The sequence below is a fragment of the Cydia strobilella genome, chromosome 2 (assembly GCF_947568885.1).
Source record: "Cydia strobilella chromosome 2, ilCydStro3.1, whole genome shotgun sequence".
In the NCBI taxonomy this organism is placed as follows: domain Eukaryota; kingdom Metazoa; phylum Arthropoda; class Insecta; order Lepidoptera; family Tortricidae; genus Cydia; species Cydia strobilella.
In genome coordinates, this window is record NC_086042.1 from 19,703,473 (window position 1) to 19,724,326 (window position 20,854).

General features: G+C 36.0%; 2 protein-coding genes across 2 annotated transcripts; both read left to right on the forward strand.

The window, feature by feature from the left end:
- Positions 1-795: 795 nt before the first annotated feature.
- LOC134755469 (trafficking protein particle complex subunit 1) lies at positions 796-2,026 on the forward strand. The gene is made up of 2 exons (XM_063692024.1): positions 796-983; positions 1,117-2,026. The coding sequence occupies exons 1-2, from the start codon at positions 885-887 to the stop codon at positions 1,453-1,455; spliced, it is 438 nt and encodes a 145-aa protein (XP_063548094.1). The 5' UTR covers positions 796-884; the 3' UTR covers positions 1,456-2,026.
- A 755-nt stretch (positions 2,027-2,781) lies between these two features.
- LOC134754467 (paramyosin-like) lies at positions 2,782-17,924 on the forward strand. The gene is given in 10 exon segments (XM_063690804.1): positions 2,782-4,299; positions 4,816-5,049; positions 5,521-5,775; positions 6,073-6,276; positions 6,830-7,056; positions 7,501-7,603; positions 8,068-8,222; positions 8,225-8,334; positions 15,955-16,079; positions 16,588-17,924. Coding segments are annotated over 10 exon segments (2,823 nt in total). The 5' UTR covers positions 2,782-3,033; the 3' UTR covers positions 16,732-17,924.
- Positions 17,925-20,854: the final 2,930 nt, after the last annotated feature.

Here is a 20,854-nt window from a genome sequence, read left to right on the forward strand (position 1 = left end):
AATATGATTGGTCGACTAGATTTGTAGCCCACCATAAACCATACAAAATCTACGGTGTGGAATAAAAAAAAATGTGAGACTGTGACAAGGACAAACAATAACAGCGCTTTCTTTGCTACTCCTACTGAAAGATACATAAGACTATCCCGTTCGGTCATTTCCCCCCACCCCTCATTGTGAAGTTCTGAGATATTAACCCACGACGATGGTGAAAATGAAAATGAAAATGAAAAATTGTTTATTTCGTTTAAGAATTACTTATACAGGTAAGTGTTGGTGCCTCTTTTTAAATAAGAAAATACCTGTGTTAAGAGGCACATGGTGGCGTGAGAACTTCGTTTAATTACAATAGAAAAAGCTGAAGCATTTTATATTTATTTTTAATAATAAGTCTCAGTACATTAAATATGCTCACATAGTATATTTACGTTTTATCTGCCAAGAATGTTTTTCCATAGAAGATTGCTACCATGGCAACGATTGCCATAGAGGATTAATCTTCTAAATTATAAGAAGGTATGTTTGGTAGAACATACTTCACACTCATGACCGATCCAGTTATACCAGATACATGGCCCCAAAGCATGGCCCTCTGTAATGCAAACAAATTTAATCGATCGATCAAATGTCTAAAAAACAATCATAACTCTCATAAGCGATATTGGCAATAATATTGCGATATGTCGAGTAGAGTCTAGCTGGTATAGTATTCATATGGTATTCGAACGATTCCAGACATTTGACATTTGTGATTTTATTTTAATTTGACATTTTATTAAGGACGAATATTACGTTGTATATGGTATACGCGTGGGTATACGTTGTTTTTTGTGCAATCGACTACATCAATTTATCTCGTTTCATATTATTGTCATTCGGCAATAATGACGATTCACAACTTATATATTTTCGATCGCTATGGTACTTTGCTATACTACGGGGAATGGAACAGGTCTAAACAATCTGGAATGTCGAGAGAGGAAGTGAGTAAATAAAACATGCATTATAATTTGTATTCAATCTTAGTGTTGGTTCTGATGACGCCTTTTGAACTCGAATCACAAATATTTTGATGTTTACATTATAATATGTCAAAATATTCTTCTTATATTTCAGGAAGGCAAGCTGATGTATGGGATGCTGTTCTCAATCAAGTCCTTTGTATCCAAGATTTCCCCATTGGATCCCAAAGACGGATTCCTCCACTACAAGACTTCAAAATACACACTACATTGTCTAGAAACACCATCAGGACTTAAATTTGTCATGAATACTGACAACCAAGCTCAAGGGGTGCGGGAATTGTTAAAAAAGATTTATGGAGAAATTTATGTTCAATATGCTATTAGGAATCCCCTGTGTGGAATTGGTGAGCCAATAACTAGTGAACTATTTAAAAGTAAACTTGATGCTTTCATCAAAACTACTCCAATTCATGCAGTGAGAGCTTCATGATAGAAACCCTCAATAAAATAGTTATTATTAAGTATTCTAAGGACTGTGCTGTATAATAGTATATTCCTAAGTTGTATAATTTAAAAATGTATACTTAAGAATTGTATCCCTGCGTGTTACACTATATCTTGTCAAGTGACAACCAAAACTCACTAATTACTACCATAAGTTCAGGGCCGTAGTGAACCATAGTAGTAACAAACAAGGTTGATTTTTATTTTATAATTTTTGTGTAATTAGGTAGTGAGTTATGGTTCTCGTCACCTAACAATCTCTATACAGATAATCTTAACTTTTTTTTATAAGATGTTAGCTTCCTCCTCCTCACACACCTCAGCCTGTAAGAACAGAGTAAACATGACACTGTGCTTTGCTGCACTCTAGTTAGGCAACTGACTGGAATGCTGAAGTGATATTTTGAATAAAATTTTAAGTTTTAATAGCTGCATGGCATTCTATAGTTTATTTATTAAGAAATATGGTTTGTTTATTAGCTGTTTAACATCATAATGTTTTATATTTACCTACACTGTATAAGGATATGATATAAATTATAATATATTTAACCTAATTACTTTTTTACTTATCTTTGCAAGTTCCTAGATAGGTGCTCTTGTACCAAAAATGAAATTTTTGCCAAAAACTTATTACCAGGTATGAAGAAGGACTGCACGCAATCTCATAGATAAAGTATATCACACATGTGACAGTAGGGTGCTCCACGGATTAAGGACTATACATTTTTATTTAACCCTTATCCACATGAAAGGGTACTCCTTTTATTTGGATAAGTATCATAAAATAATTAGATAATTACCTACATGCCCACAAGCTGTTAACTATGTGGCACAGGAGAGAAAACTTGTGTTCATCCAAACTGTAATGGTTTCTCTCCTGTGCACAATAGTTAACAGCTTGTGGGCATGTAGGTAATTATTTTATGATACTTATTCAAATAAAAGGACCCTTTTGGGTATGTCCACAGGAAAGACCTGAACATTGTTTTGAGTTTGACCCAGGTAGACCAAGATAAGCCTGCAACGATTTTGATAGCACACCCGGTGCAATTTTTATTTATACCACACAATTTCATAGAAGTTTGACGTTTAAAATTGCACTTTGCACTGCGTGTGCTATCAAAATCGTTGCAGACTTATCTTGGTTCAACTTTCTAACGAAATTTCGTTTTTACGGTACGTGGTTACGATACGGCAAAACTCGCGCGTCTACTTAAACGTGTCTATGACTTACAACACCACATCGATTTTTTACACATGGCAATATTGAAGTTGGTGTCAACTGTCAAACGGGTCAAACAAACTGATTGGATTTGGTTGGCTCAGTTGGCTGTTCTGTTGACTTGTCAGTACAAACCGTGTAGTGTACAAACAAAACAATACATTATACAAAACAACAATCATAAAACGGTTGTGTTGCGTTAAGAACAGTTTATTTATACTTTCAATTAATTAATCTTAAATTTAAACTATTAAAAGTATAAAAATCAGTATTCTTTGAGTGAGCGCTAAAGCATGGCATCAGATTTAAACTCTAGACTATGCCATCAAAACTGCTGTGATGAGTGAGACCGACGATACCGATATTCTTTTGCTTATCCCGCCGAATTTCTTCCTTGTGCAAAGTTCAGGCTCCGAAGGATCACTTCTAGATTCCTCTAGAACTGTCGTGCACAAGCCGTCTTGCACTGCTCAAGTATTGGGGAAACTCGTGAACCAAGTGCACTCTCTTGAAAATAGGTTAGAAAGTTTAGAGTTAAGTACTAACGAGAGTATTTCTAGTTTTGGAGGAAGACATAAAAGTTGTGAGACAGAAAGCTTCGACAGCCGGAGTCTCGACCGTAAGTGCTTTACTTTCCCACGCAGGCGGCGACGAAAGGTATTAAATAAAAGGGATAGAAAACGAGACTGGTCCCTTACAAGTTTAGACTCAATCGGCACAACACATATACCACCATTAAAATTCAAAGATTTTCCTGATAAATCTTCAGCAAATGATACAATAAGTATGGACGGAGACATAAGCAGTATTGTATCCACACCTAGCAAAAAAAATGATAAGTTACTATTACATGAAATTGATGAATTTTTGACTAAAGTTGAGTCATATGAAATGCCTGATTCTAAAATAAAAAATGAAACATCTCTTAGCCCAGAGAATATTATCAAAGCTACAGGTGATTACATGACAAGTAAGATGGACCAGAAAATGGGTGTTGATGATATCAAACTTCCGAGTGGTAGAATTGTATCCAGTAACATATTAGATAAATATATATACCTGGTAAAGAATAACAGTGAAACAAATGACAAGCCAACTTCAAGCAGTGTTAGATCACAGTATGTTGCAGAGGCAAATGAAAAATTGGCATTAGAAAGCCAGAAGTGCAGACCCTTGAAAAATGAAACAAAATCTCCTTCCAGCAGAAAATTAAATTTCATGGATTCTAAAGAAATCCAAGTTACATCAACTCCGAAGAAACCTCAACCTTACTCAGATACATTCCGTCCTTCTAGTAATAAAATCTATGATAGAGCCTCAAAGGTGTTGGAGCAATACAAGTCTAAAAACTTTGGAAGTCATTCTCAAACTTCTATGGCAGATACAAGTCACTCCCTGTCTCCTAAAAAAGATGAGTTCAAGATGCCACAAATGAGACCTTTTCCAGAAGGTAAAGACGGCTTGAAATTGGGTGAGTTTCGCAACAAGTACATTGACACTATAGACACAGATTTGTTGAGCTTAAGTGAGATGTGGGGTGAAAAAAGGGACAAGGGGGACAGGATGGAGAGTGCAAAGTTAGAAGAAGAAAAACTGAAAAGAGAGGCAAGTAAATTATCTTACACAACAATGGCTGTTGTGTATTTCCTTATTGTTTGTTTTTATATCCCAGATACTAAAATTACAGTCTGATTACCTCAATTTATTTGAGCAAATCTGTGATGTTAGTACTAAAACAGAACAATAGGGAGAAAATTGCCCAATTGAACTGTCATTTTAGTGTTTGGGAAATAAAAAGAACATTCACATATGTTTTGTAGCTTTGCAAAGCCCTTTTGCAAAACTGACTTTGCACCTGGGTCAGGTTTTTCATTTATAATATGACACCATTTCTTTATACATATTTGAAAATACATTTTCCCCAAATAATACAACAAAAATATTAATATTAAGCTAATTTTACGGTTAAACTCGCGCGACATGTTTAGTTCAGTGTGTTGTGGCGTCGGCTTTCCGAAACATGTCGTGCGAGTGACTAAAAACACGTGAGTTTAGTGTTAGTATCACAATAGTTTAAATTCGAAAAATGTTAATCTTATAGTATATACTTTATGATTCTAGCATTGCGAATCCATAATCCAACAATTACAAAAGAAACTACTGGAGCAGCAAGAGAAGCTTGCAGTTGCTGTCAAAGTAGATCACAGTAAGGACGAGGCCATATCCAAGCTCCGGGAGGCATGGCTGAAGCTCACTAGTAGCCTTAACCGGGCCGAGGAGCGCCACAAGGCTGCATTAGATAAGATGATGCGGGAGGTTGACAATTTTAAAGCTGTTGCTGATGAAGCACAGAAGGTATATTTTAATACTTTTTCATTTTTATGCTGGATATGTTTTAGCACTTTATTATTTTTAAATATTTTTTGATAAACCAAATCATAAAATTAAAACTTCATTCATTTTATCGTCATAGGCTGCACAGTTCTCCCCATACCCCTAGGAATCGACATTTCGTTTTCTGCCTCTCTATCACTTGTGCATATAGACAAATTTCTCTCGGCAAATAGACAAACAAAGCTTCTTTAAGATACTGTTATACATGCTCTGCATAAGCATGCTAATTAAGCATGCTTATGAACTCTTTACATTTGCTATTTGCCACTAAAAAAGCATGCTCATAAGTAGCATGTCCACACTAACCTACTAGCATTTCACATGCTAGTAGGTTGCTTTTCCTCAATATTAGCATGCTTTCATGTCAGTAACTAGCATGTGTAACAGTACCTGTAGTTTGTTCTCATTTTACTTCTATACTTTAATTTACAGAAAACATGCCATTTCGAATCTGAGCTCTACAAAGCCCTAGACTTGGCCCATGATTACCAAGACAAGTGCAAGCAACTCAACCTGGAAATGAAGCAGGTCAGGGCCAGCACAGAGAGTGTGCTGGCCAGGAAAGATCAGCTTTTATCAAGCAAGGACAAGGAAATACAGGCCTTGAAGGAAAACTACGAGACGGTCATGCGATTGAATAAACAGTCGACAGATTGTGTAAAGAATCTAGAAGATGTGTTGGAAAAGGTACATTATCTACCTTAAACATTTGCTAACCCAAAATCTGCTAAATAATTATTGCATGTTGTTTCGGCTAGCATACAGCCGAGCACTTTGTTTAAATTTAATTTAGAATTTAATTTTCACTACAGAAGAATTAATACTAGTAGTAAATATTTTCTAGCCTTTTTTTGATGCTTTGCAAGCATCCAAAATCAAATTCATTTTCTCCAAATAATAGAATATTGGACCTAACTTTACAGTAAAGAAAAATGTCGAGTTAGCTAAATACACTTGTTATGGACATGGATTATTACGTTACAGGAAAAATCTGACCACAATGAGTCAAAGCAAAAAATAGACGAGCTATCCCGACGGCTGCAGTCCATCGACGAAGAAACGGCCCTCGTACATCAGGAGAGAGACCTTCTGAGGACCAAGATAAACGAGGAGCGCGGCCGCTCAACCATCCTGGAGCGGCAGCTGGCCGATAAACAGGACCAATGTAGCGACCTGCTCAATAAATGCGTATGTTACAGTGTTATTACATAAAACTAATTTATTAACAGTTACACGAACCTAGCCGCTGCCACACAATCGAAGTTACACTCTCAATTTAAAACTACTCGCTGAAATGACATGAAATTTGGCTGGACGTTAAAGTATCTAACATATATAAATATCTGGCACTAGTTTTCCTTGCTAGGAATCTGAATACAAAGAATATAAATCAAGTAAACGTTTTACAGACAAAACGTCTTTACACTATTTTATTTGTACCCATTTCAACTTTTAGCAACAAATACTAATACCAGATAAGGATACATATATTACTTAAAAGTTTATGCCAAGTTTCGTGTTATTTCAGCTTGTCATTTTAAAATGAGAGTGTGACTACTTGTATGGGAGCGGCTATTTGTAGGAGGGTTCGTAAGATTCTTAAGTAGATTTAGTAACAGTGATCTGATTATAAATGTTTCTTTTATATAAGTCAAATTTTTAGTCAGTCCCTTGGTTGTATTGTGACAGTAGCACAGTTGCGTATACTAATTATATAGCTTTTCTTCCATGGATTGTTCAGGACAATCTTGATGCTGATATGAAGTCCCTGCGGAAACAGTTGGAGCTCCAGAAAAACGAGCTGAAGTGTCACTACCAGAAGCAGTTGGAGGACGCCGTGCTGGCCAAGCTGCAAGAGTTCCAGCAGCAGCTGGAACACGCTGAGCGGGACCTGGAGAATGACGCGAGGGGCAAAGAAAGCGCCATGTTAGAGACATTCAATAGGCAGGTCACGAGGATCGAGGAGCAGTGAGTTTTTTCTTCATATCAACAATTTTCGCTAGACTTGGACTGGACAATCTGCAGGAGTTTTGTCAGCAGCTGGAACAAGCTGAGCGAGACCTGGAGAGTGAGGTGGGGCAAAGAAAGCGCCATGTCGGATACATTCAAGTCATTCAACAGGCAAACCTTGACGATTGAAGAGCAGGGAGTTTCTTTGATTTACTAATGCATGTCGGTATATTGCAGATAATCTGCAGAAGTAATAGAAACACGTAGAACAAGCTGAGCCCTGTAGGACGACTCCAGGTTCAAAGAAGTCTTAACTGTAACTGTGGTCGGTATAGCTACAAGGACAATAATGTAGTAGGCCATTAAAACTAGAGTGGTTGGGTCTCTTGGTTTCATTCATTTCTCTCTTTACTTTCGTCCTAAAGTGCTAAATGTATGGCAACTTTTTTTTAATTCTTTCAGACACAAATTGGAGATAAACGTTCTGGAAGAGAAACAAAAAGAAGAGATAAAATTGTATCGACTACAGCTGGCCCAGGCCAGCGAAAAAATCGGCTTATTAGAGGTTATCATTTTACTTACGGTTTATGGTGTATTCTTGCAAAATACTTAAACAATAGGTTTATTAAGGTATTTATATTATATTTTTAATGCTCGCATTTGTTTGACAAAACGACTGTACGACTTGACGAGAAAAGCGATTGCTAGCATGACTAGCATCAGCCATCCATAAGTACTAGCAGGAAGCAGGCAATCACTACCATTTCAGAAGGAATGGTAGGAATTGAAAAAGTGTGACTTTTAATAATAATATTTTTTGTGTCTTGCAATTGCCAATTAGTACTTATACTACGTTGGTGGCAAACAAGCATACGGCCCGCCTGATGTTAAGCAATCTCCGTAGCCTATGTACGCCTGCAACTCCAGATAAGCTACATACGCGTTGCCGACCCTATCACCCCGCACCCTCGTTTTTTTTTTTTTTTTACTTAGGTATAAATGACCTCTTATTTGTTGAACAATGTGCAGAGTAAGCTGGAGTCCCACCGGCGACGGCGCGGGCAGATCGCGACGCAGCTGCACGGCGTAATGCAGCAGCAGTGGCGGCAGGCCGTGCGGATCCTCACCAGTGGCCAGGAGCCGCTCGACCACATCAGGGACTCGGGTGAGTGGATGCGACTACACGGCGCGGGCAGATCGCGACGCAGTTCCACGGCGTGATGCAGCAGCAGTGGCGGCAGGCCGTGCGGATCCTCACCAGCGGCCAGGAGCCGCTCGACCACACCAGGGACTCGGGTGAGTGGATGCGACTACACGGCGCGGGCAGATCGCGACGCAGCTGCACGGCGTGATGCAGCAGCAGTGGCGGCAGGCCGTGCGGATCCTCACCAGCGGCCAAGAGCCGCTCGACCACACCAGGGACTCGGGTGAGTGGATGCGACTACACGGCGCGGGCAGATCGCGACGCAGTTCCACGGCGTGATGCAGCAGCAGTGGCGGCAGGCCGTGCAACACCAGAGGGGTTGTAAGTGCGTTGCAGGCCTTTAAGATGGGAGTACGCTCTTTTCTTTTTTATTTATTAAATAGAGAGCAACTATTTTTACAGGTAAATCCTAATACAATAGTGCCTTAAATGAACCTTATTACTACTTACTTAACTAAATTATGTCAATTTGAATTTCAATATATTTACACAATCATTCCAATCTATTTAATTACATAATAGTCAAAAATATCTATTTCTATTTTTCTTGAAGGTTTGAAGGTCGTATCGGTCCAGAAATACCGCAGGCGACAGTTCATTCCACAGTTTAGCTGTGCGAGGCAGGAAGTTTCAGGAGAAACGCACAGTTGAGGACTGCCAACCATCTAATTTGTGAAGATGGAAATGGTTTTATTCGTTTACATTCTTTTAAAAGTAATTAGTGTTCCGTACCCAAAGGGTAAAAACGGGACCCTATTACCCGCTGTCTGTCTGTCTGTCCGTCTGTCACCAGGCTGTATCTCATGAACCGTGATAGCTAGACAGTTGAAATTTTCACAGATGATGTATCTGTTGCCGCTATAACGACAAATACTAAAAACATAATAAAATAAATATTTAAGTGGGGCTCCCATACAACAAACGTGATTTTTTTGCCATTTTTTGCGTCATGGTACGGAACCCTTCGTGCGCGAGTCCGACTCGCACTTGGCCGGTTTTTTATTATTGATGTATATGTCGACCATCGTATGGTCATATTTATTCGATCGGTTACGCATACGATTTATCATGTTTCTATCAAGAAAACTATACAATCTGGGGAATGAGCATCATATAGACCAGCGGTGGAACAAAAATGGGTTTTGACAATATTAAAGTTTTTTCTTTTTCGATATGTCATTGTTAGCATGTTAAATAAGACTTTCGTAAAAAGTTAGAAATTTTTAGGGTGAGCGTTCGGATATATTGAAATATTTAAATTTCTGCTAATAACTTTGTAAATATAGAATTAAAGTTACAAAAAACTTTAACATATTCAATTCCACTTTAATTTATACACAATATTCGGTTTTTAGAAATCTGGAACATGTGCTTTCTGGTGAACTTAAAAACATGAATTATTTTGTAAATAAATAATTAGAGTAGCTGATATTGCAAAATTACGATATTATGGATCAGCTTATTATACTTGTAAAAAATTAGAAATGTAGACAATGTGCTTCTCTAGAAATTGATTTCTGGTTAAGCAGTATAGCCAATATTGAATTAAAGTTTGTAGAGTTAATATTAAACGGTCATGACAATGATCTTAGTTCCCACACAAAAGATTAGAAATATAAAATTTGTGCGTCACTAAATACTGATACGTATGCATTCCGTGCTTATATTTACGTTACATTTCAAACGCGCGGCATGTTCGCGCGCGCCGCGCTGTGCGCCGCCGAGGCAGCGATCAAACGGTATTGATATATAGGTAGATCAACGGTATATAGATCAACGGGCTAGCGGGTAACCTAGCTAGACGCGTGCAAAATAATATTTCACAAAATTCAAAAAAATGTTCTAAAAGCAATCTGTATTTTTAATAGGTTAAAATTAAGTATCTAAATAGTCATAAAAATAATAAACCAGAACATTTGGTCGTGTCGTGTCTTTAACCTTGCCAGGCGATCTAAAAAGTATGGCACTTACTTGCACGCAAAATTAAGTTTGTTTACTATACAAATTGTATGCATTACAAAGTTATCTTTGCACACAAAATTAAGTTTCTCTACTATACAAAGCGTATGCATCGCAGTTATTTTTGCACGCAAAATTATGTTTGTCTACTAAACAAAGTGTATGCATTACAAATTAATTTTTGTAGTAAATTAAAGACCACTAAGTAGGATGTACAGTCAGCAATACTATTCGCTTAGCACCTTTGCATACAAACCTATACAGGGGTGGTATCTTTTCTCTGCAGCTAACTGTACAATGTGATTGGAACTATGAGGATGGTGTATATTTATGATGTATGAGGACATTTCTATTAAAAGTTATGTTAGATTTTGAAATTTTTATATCGAGTATATCTACTTATATAAAAATTTTAATTTTGGTTATGGAATTTTATATTATATAACATACAAAAAAAACAACAATAAACAAAAAAATATATATAGGGCTGTATCTCCTAAACCGTCCGTCGCAGCGCAAAAATAAAAAAAAATTTCGTTCCCCACTTTCAATATACAAAAAACACAAAAAATAAATAAATAAATATTATAGGACATTCTTACACAGATTGACAGTCCCACAGTAAGCTCAAGAAGGCTTGTTATGGGTACTCAGACAACGATATATATATTATACAAATACATAGAAAACACCCATGACTCAGGAACAAATATCTGTGTTCATCACACAAATAAATGCCCTTACCGGAATTCGAACCCAGGACCATCGGCTTCACAGGCAGGGTCACCCACTAGGCCAGACCGGTCGTACAATGAAACAAAACGAAAAAAAAATCTTTACACGGCTGTATCTCCTAAACCGCGCGTCGTAGCACAAAAACAATCATCAAATTTTCGATCCACTTTAAGAAACCCTCAATTAATATTAAAAAATAAATAAAAAAAAACGAAAAAATCTTTATAAGGCTGTATCTCCTGAACCGTGCGTCGTAGCGCAAAATAATAAAATTTTCGTTCAACTGCAGTGGACCCTTAATTAACATTTAAAAAAAAAGAAAAAAGGAAAAAAAATCTTTAGAGGGCTGTATCTCCTAAACCGTGCGTTGTAGAGCAAAAATAATCTAGATTTCGTTCCCCTTTGAGAAACCTCTAATTAACATACAAAAAACACAATGAAAAACAAAGAAAAAATCTTTATAGGGTTGAATCTCCTAAATCGTGCGACGGAGCGTAAAAATAATCAAATTTTCGTTCCACTTTAAGAAACCCTTAATTAATATAGGTATAAAAAAACACAAAAAATCCGTATAAGGCTTAATCTCCTAAACCGTGCGCCGTAGCGCAAAATAATAACATTTTCGTCCGCCTGCAGTGGACCCTTAATAAACATTTTTTTAAAAACAAAGAAAAAAAAACAGAAAAAATATTTACAGGGCTGTATCTCCTAAACCGTTCGTTATAGCGCAAAAATAATCAAATTTTCGTTCCCCTATCAGAAGCCCCTAAGTAACATACAAAAAACACAATGAAAACATAAAAGAAAAAAACAAAGAAAACAATCTTTTTATAGGGCTGTATCTCCTAAACCGTGCGTCGGAGCGCAAAAATAATCTAATTTTCGTTCTCGTTTGAGAAACCCGTAAGTAACATTCAAAAAATACAATGAAAAACAAAAAAGAAAACAAAAAATTAAAACATCTTTATAGGGTTGTATCTTTTAAATATTAATAAGGGTTTCTTAAAGTGGAACGAAAATTTAATTATTTTTGCTCTTCGCTCCGACGCACGGTTTAGGAGATACAACCCTATAAACATTTTTTTCTTTGTTTGTTTTCTTTTTAGTTTTTCATTGTGTGTTTTGTATGTTACTTAGGGGCTTTTCAAAGGGGAACGAAAATTAGATTATTTTTGCGCTACAACGCACGGTTTAGGAGATACAACCCTATAAAGATTTTTTATTTTTTTGTTTTCTTCTTTGTTGTTCGATTATGTTTTTTGAATGTTACTTACGGTTTTCTCCAAGGGGAACGAAAATTAGATTAGTTTTGCGCTACAACGCACGGTTTACGAGATACAGCCCTGTAATAGGACATTTCGATGCTAGTGCGGAAAGTATGCCATTATTAGACATTTCCGCACGTGTATCGAACGACGTTTTTCAATACAGTTGCTAAAAAATAAGAAAAACAACAAGTAAGGAATTCGAAACTTTTATATTATTAATTCTGTGACATCATTGACATTGACATTATGAAGAGGTGTTTTTTTAGCTGGGTGTTATTATTATTGAACCCACTTCAATGAAAGATTTTTTTTTAAATGCATGTTCAATAAGACAATTGTACATATAAAACATTGTACTATTATTACCCAAATATCGTTAATTACGATTATTTGTGTGTTATAAAAACAATATCGAATGTTGCCTTTGGAAATTTAAAGCAGAAATAAAAAAACGCCTCTCCTTTGACAGGCGTTCCGTTCTATTCAGACAACTTATTAAGAACGGTTTTTCAATATTCAATATATAAAAAAATAGACGTGTTATAATGATGAAGAGGTAAGTAATAAAATATGAAATATGTATATTTTTCGTATTCTTACTTTAACAGTAGGTTTTTATGTTGATTACTGAGTGTTGAGTATTGAAATAATCGTTAATAACGATATTTAGGTAATAATAGTACAATGTTTTATATTTGTAAAACAATACAATGTGTATAATGTTGTATGAAGTGGGTTCAATAATAATAACAAAATCCATTCTAGTCGAATAAAAGCTATAAAAACACCTCTTCATAATGTCAATGTCAATAATTAGAGTTTTGAATGATTTACGGTGGTTTTGAAATATCGGAAGCTCACAAATAATACAAAAGGTAATCACGGTCTATATCCCGGTCAATATAAGTCTAATGTCAATAATGTCACAGAATGAATAATATAAAAGTTTCGAATTCCTTACTTGTTGTTTTTCTTATTTTTTCGCAACGGTATTAAAAAACGTCGTTCGATACACGTGCGGAAATGTCATTCTTCGAAAGTATGTAAAGTATGACATACTTTCCGCACTAGCATCGAAATGTACTATTTCTGTTTTTCTTTTTCTTTTTTTTTAATGTTAACTAAGGGTCCACTGCAATGGAACGAAAATTTTATTATTTTGCGCTACGATGCACGGTTTAGGAGATACAGCCTTATAAAGATTTTCTGTGTTTTTTTTAAATATATTACTTAAGGGTTTCTTAGTGGAACGAAAATTTGATTATTTTTGCGCTCCGTCGCACGGTTTAGGAGATACAACCCTATAAAGATTTTTTATTTGTTTTTCTTTTAAGTTTTTCATTGTGTTTTCTGTATGTTACTTAGGGGTTTCTCAAAGGGGAACGAAAATTAGATTATTTTTGCGCTACAACGCACGGTTTAGGAGATACAGCCCTCTAAAAAAAAAATTTCTGTTTTTTTTTCTTTTCTTTTTAAATGTTAATTAAGTTGAACGAAAATTTTATTATTTTACTCTACGACCCACGGTTCAGAGATACAGCCTTATAAAGATTTTTTTGGTATTTTTGTTTGTTTTTTTTTTTATATTACGACGCTCGGCTTAGGAGATACAGCCGTGTAGAGTTTGTTTTTCTTATTGTGTTTCATTGTGTTTTTTGTATATTAAAAGTGTTTTTAAAGGGGAACGAAAATTTTATTATTTTTGCGCTACGACGGACGGGTTAGGAGATACAGCCCTATATTTCTTTTTTTGTATATTTATATAATATAAAATTCAATAACCAAACTTCAACTTTATATATAAGTAGATATATTTAATATAAAAATTTCAAAATCTAACATAATTTAATAATAGCGTCGTAGCGTAAAATAATAAAATTTTCGTTCAACTTAATTAACATTTAAAAAGAAAAGAAAAAAAAAAAGAAAATTTTTTTTAGAGGGCTGTATCTCCTAAACCGTGCGACGGAGCGCAAAATAATCAAATTTTCGTTTCACTAAGAAACCCTTAATTAATATATTAAAAAAAACACAAAAAACCTTTATAATTCTGTATCTCCTAAACCGTGTGCCGTAGCGCAAAATAATAAACATTTTCGTTCGCCTGCAGTGGACCCTTAACAAACATTAAAAAAAAAACAAATAGAAAAAAAAACAGAAAAAAATATTTACAGGGCTGTATCTCCTAAACCGTGCGTTGTAGCGCAAAAATAATCAAATTTTCGTTCCCTTAACAGAAGCCCTTAAGTAACATACAAAAAACACAATAAATAACATACATCATAAATATACACCATCGTCATAGTTACAATCACATTGTACAGTCAGCTGCAGGGAAAAGATACCACCCCTGTAAAGAAGTTTGTATGCAACGGTGCTAAGCGAATAGTATTGCTGACTGTACATCCTACCTAGTAGTCTTTAATTTACTGTACTACAAAAATAACTTTGTAATGCATACAATTACTATAGTAGACAAACTTAATTTTACGTACGAGTAAGTGCCATACGTTACTTTTTAGATCTTCTGGCAAGGTCAAAGACCCGACCTAATGTTCAGGCTTATTTTTTGTGACTATTTAGATACTTAACTTCAACCTGTAAAAATTACAGATTGCCTCACGAACTTTTTTGGAGCCCTAAAAAATCTTAAAAAATATAAGGGTTGATTTAGCCCCGCTACCCTGCAGCCAGACCTCCAGTGCTGAGTTAAGGTATGATAGGAGAAGTATCAGGCAAATTTTCAGCTTGCCTCAAGGACCTACTCCAAAATGTCTACCAGCTCTCGGACCACTAAGTAACTAAAAATAATCAGTCCACATAACAAACATTTTGTACTCATTTTGAAGTCATAATTACATTAATTTCACGTAATATCGGCATCTAATTTATGTGCACGGTAAACAAACTAATGAATGACAAGAAAAGTCAAGCAGCGCTTACGAAGCTGAGGGGGGTGGGGCGACCGGGCGAGGTACCTATAGGTATAGATAGATACGAATGCTACGATAGGCTCCCGCGTGCCGCGCCGGCACCTTGACGGACCAGCGCGGCGTATGTATGAATTTCGCGCCTTTTTAAATAGATTTGGCTATAACAATGGAAGCTACACACAGAAATTTCTTACTTTTCATAATATGGTTGCATATATTATTTTATAGTATGAAACTTATCTTTATAGACTTTAATTCAATATTGGACCTTACAGGACAAAAAACGCATATTAAAATTTAAGCAGCAATCCTATTTTTCTAATTTTTCGGCTTTGTCTATTAACTTAAGAATTTAGAGATATTATTGTGGATTTTTAAAACTTTAATTCAATATCGACAAAATAATAAGCTCATTTTAGTTTGACAAAGAAGCACGTTAATTTTTTTTCTAAAAATGTAACAGTTTAAAGAGTCATACATAATTTAAACAATGAAGCTTAAACTTTGCACTTTAATTCAATATTCAAAAAGCATCAATCAAAATATATAAATACCTAATTTATACCTAACGCTCGTTCTAACTTTTCGTCTTAAATTACAAATATGCTTAAAAACATGTCCCCTGCCATATAAGCATCACTTTTCCTTCTTTAGAATTATCATAACTTTAAGGTCAAAAATATGGTCCCACTATCGGTCTAATAATGAAATAAGAGAAGTGGCCGGCTCATGTCGTAATACGAGATGACCACTTACGATCAACGACCTAGTGGTGCATTCGCCAGATCTGGACGCATAAAGGTTGTAAACGTTACAGCGTCGACGCCGGCGCCCGAGTTCGCGGGCAAGGTCCCGCCGCTGTCGCTGCCGCCGCGCCGCGACCGCGAACACCTTAACTTTGATGGGCTCTCCGACCACGAGCTTCAACACTACGTTAAGTTGGTAAGTACCATTTGTCAGTAGGTTACTATAGTTTACTCGTTAGATTTCTAGTTAATCATAAAAAATCTAAGATTACCGAGCAAATATGTACGGTAGCTACTGTCGACGATTCTAGTAACATTTGAAGACATCAGGGCGTTTTCTAAAATAAATATTGAAAACCTGATTCTTTCAAATCTGGACATTCTTAGGCTCATTCTACTCAGAATGGACAGCATTCTCCATCCTGCCATTAAAAAAAATTGTCTTCACTTGTATGTGCGTGACGTAGTGGAATGTACAATTTTCATACAATTTTTTGTCAAAATTGTTTAATCATTAGGATTGAATATGCTAGTGATTCTGAGTTGAAAGAACCCAAAAACACCAGGATCTGTGAGAATCATGTTTTCAATATTTATTTTAGAAAACGCCCATCAGGCAATATTCGACTTTAACTGACCAGTTTTAAAGTGAATGATCGTTACAGCGATCTGTACTTGTGTAACATTGTGCCATGATTGTCCAGCTGCTGACAAAGCCCGCGGCGCCGGACAGCACGGAGCGCTCGGGGTCCCCGCACGAGCACGAGGAGCCCACGAGCGACCGGCCCGAGCGCCGCGCGCGCCGCAGCCTCAACCACAGCGGACCCAAGCCGCCCTGGAAGGCCTGACCCGAAGCGAGGCTAATATGGTTTCAACGACAACTCTTTAACGGGTAGCAGAAACATGTTTTTCTTTACATTTTGAACTTTGTATATTTTTGATCGAGTTCAAAACCAGTGTTGACTGATGAAAGAAGTATTTAAATATTTGCTCCTCTTCCAGTTACAGCGATCCTGTTAAAGTGAGTATGAAGTAGCTTTTTGTTTCTTTGTAGGACAAAGATCGATTAAAGAAAATTTTATACGAGCAATAAAATATTGCTGGAAGAGACTGTTAGTTTATTTTGTAATAGCGGGTTTCAATGTAGGTCTTCAATTAATTTGTTTTACACCAGCAGTATACGGAACTCTTATATATATTATTTATAATAGAGGTACTTACGAGTTTATAGGAACACAACTTTACTTTATACTTCGGCGTAAGTATATCAGAAACTTATTTCGTTTAAAAATAACTCCAGTGTCAATCATGAGTATCATGACTCATGAGGATTTTAATTGACTACTTACTTTATATAACATAAAAGTCCCTGATTTAAAAGCCCATGCTTTACATCTGGCATTTCTGCTAACTTCATTTGAATTCTAAAAAGAAAATAATCATTGCAATTTGCCATCTTTAATCAATACCGTCAAATGGGGTATAAATTATTAATATGGGATAACTTTAAGACAATTTTTTAACCATTAATTTATCTAGCTAATTGAAAAATTGACTGGTAAATCCTGATTCAATGATTTCTTGTAAAAAACTCTGCTGTCAGCCATGTTCATATAACTGAGGATGAGGAATATTTCCTTTGTCTAATGTTATCCCTCCTGTCCCCAGTTACGGTAATTAAGTCTAGTAAGGGCCAGTTGGGGTTAACCGGTTAAACTCGGAGTTACCGGTACAAATTTAATCCTGCGTTAACGGTTAACTCCGAGTTAGTGGCTAACCCTGGATGGTGCAAGTGGCCCTAATTGAGATTTAACTACATTTACGTGTTGATTCAATAGTTTGGATATTTAAGTTAAATAAATACCCATGAAATAACCCTTACTAATTTCAAGGGAAGTTCTACTGTGAAGGAATGTGTTTTACTTGGGATTTACTCAAATGAATTCTATGTTTGTTAGGTACGCCACATAATTTTTTGTATGTATCTCCACATTCCATTTTACAATTTTATACTGTTGATATTAACAAGGATTTTGGATAATGCATTGTTTTTATTTTACACCTTTTCACAATGCAAGATAAAAATAATCGGGTCCATCAGTCTAGAGGATTATGAGTGTGTGTTCTGAACATTTTTTCTTCAAAAACTAGCAATGGATTGTAAGTTAAATAGTGTAATTTCAGATATTTGCGTACTTTTTTTTTTCTTATCTGACTTTTACTACCTGCAATTTTGCACAGGGTGAATTTGCCAATGTCGGTGATATTTGCGTACTTATCAGCCATTTTAACCCTTTGACTGCCAAAGACGTCAACTGATGCGCACGGCTACAGCTCAATAATAACATTCGTGCATTCCAATAAGGTTTATGGTGACGAGTCGCCGACGCTGGCAGTGGCGTTGAAAGGGTTAAGGGGGACTGTACTAGTCGTGCATGATCCAAGACAGCCAGGTCTGACACAAGCTTACTTCACTGTAGATTTGTAGAGCTACCACTTCTGCCATTATAACGCGAAAATTATATCGTACATATTACATGGGAGTCTAGGATATCCCGGCGAGATCGTTACATGCTCGCGGCGAATTCGTTCCGCGCTCGCAGCGAACTCGCTGCACGAATGCACGCGCGCCTCGCTTTCAACTCGCCAGTGTGATAAGGGCTAATGATAAGGGTTATGGGGCAAAGAAAGACAAAATAAATAACCATTATTTATTGAGGTAAACACTATGTAGTTACAAATATATGATAATCATTCATATGACAATGGCATCGCGATCTGTACAATACAATACTAACTAAGAAATGTACACTTACTATAATCACATGGGTTTACTTGTTAAGGCAAGAACTTATTAAAAATATGAGACGCAAATATAAAAACCTCCATTAGTACCTACTAAGTAATACGAGCTCTAATTATATTGTCTTTAAATGAACTTATGCAGACATCGTCATAAATGAGAACTGTCATACTGCTGAGTTGCATTAACTTTTTCACGTTACCTCCAAAGACGTCCACACTCATGAACGCGTATAGTGTAAAATGCGCCTTCATATATTATATCCCGATAAGATATACTACTGCGAGTAATATGTATAACGCACTTGACTATTAACCGGGCATAGTACGATTTGTCAACCACATACGCGCCAATAGAATTTCAACTTTAGCTTTCCGATATAAGGTTAAATTTAGATTGCACTTTCGGGAAACGTGACGTCTTAAAATTAATAATCAAAGCTGAATTATTTGGATTATATTTGTTTTTTTGGGAAAAACCTTGTAGATTGGTGCGGCCTGGAAAAGGTTAACCGTTTGACCACCAAAGACGGCCACAGGCGCGCATGGTTATAGTTTAATATTAAACTTCGTGCATTCCATTCAGGTTTACGATGGTGGGCACGATACACAATATGCGTAGCGTTCAAAGGGTTAAAAGGCGGTAAGCTGGTTAGTAGAACGACGGGGTTCTGCAGATTTTTTATTACATTATACGCAAGCCGATATGGAGTACGCAAGTATTTTTATGCTGTGACTCAAAAATCGCCGCCATCAAAAACCAGTCAACATTCTCAAATAAAAATATAACAAAAGCCGTTTACTATTTAATAATTGATAAGTCTTAATCGCATGTTTTAATTAAATTAAAGCAACAATGTTTTAATTTAAAAAAATCATAGACACAATCTACGCATATGAAAATTTATGACATTTTAAAATAAATAAAGATGTGTTTATCGCGTGCAAGCAACCGCACAAAATAATATTTTACGGCAACGTCAAATAACGACGTTTAATTCATTTTTATTAATAAATAATGTAAACAAAAATTATCTTCATCAAATTTTAAAGGATATAGGTAAACGTATGTAGCGACGCAAAACATCCACAAGAATATACCGATAACCGCTTAAATTAGAATTGATTTATATGATATGGCTGTAATAAATATTGCAAGTTGCTGTACCAGCTGTATAAATATAATTTAGTTATAAAACCTTACATACTTAAGCATTCAACCGTAAATAACTAAAAAATAATATTTACTTTGTCTGAAATCGTTCGATTTCTTTCACATTCTTGCGCTTGAGTGATTAGACGGAGGGGGACGAGCCAAAAATCTTACGACGGCAACTATTGACTACTAAAATGTTGAAATGGCGAATGGTGGTTGCGAAATAACAAAAAAAGTAAAAGCACTAGTTAAACTGTACAAACCCACCTTAAAAATTAAGATAAGAACAAGTATAACCATTAAAGTTTCAAATATCATAGAATACAATGATAGAAAGATTGAAAAACTGAAAGTCAGATCCGATCATACCAGAATAAATAAATATGAAAGAACAGGTATCTGACAATTTGAAGCTTATATTGAAGAAGAAAAACAAAACAGTAAAAATAATACCAGATTTAAATAGTTCTGATTTACTAACTTTGTTAATCTTTTACTTGTTACTTAGAAGTACTCAGTACAGCTTTGTGTTTAGTCTGGGTTTACTTAACTAACGAATATCTACTACCGCTGCAATTTAAGACCGCGCTTTGTTGTATCTTGACATTTCTTAGCACAGAAGACCGAACTAAAGTAAGATTGGGGTAACGAACTTCGATTTGTGGTTGCACTATTGCGGAGTAGAATTTTGTAATGTAAGAGTAAGAGCAATAAAACCAGTTGAAATAGTAAATCATGACTACTTCTGATGATAACCTGCTCCGTCGAACAATGATTTAACTTCACCTGCAAAGGAGAGCTTGGAGTCGGTTTTGTGCACTGAAGTCCATTCCGTCAGTGCTCGTCACGCCTCGTCTGTGAGACACGCACTGCTCTTCTGTAAGGTGTGGGCTAATCGCGAAGCCGGACAGCAACGGCCCGGGTTAGGCCTTGAGAACGAGCGTAAAGTCCGTTTTTACGATCACGTGTCCCGTTTGTTAGACTCCCTTCCGTAAGGTATGTTGTGCTTGTGC

Bases quoted from the DNA above. Each gene is read 5' to 3' on its own strand.
- LOC134755469 (XM_063692024.1), top strand. From the start codon at position 885: ATGACGATTCACAACTTATATATTTTCGATCGCTATGGTACTTTGCTA. The intron at 984-1,116 runs GTGAGTAAATAA...CTTATATTTCAG, and splicing joins CTGGAATGTCGAGAGAGGAA to GAAGGCAAGCTGATGTATGG.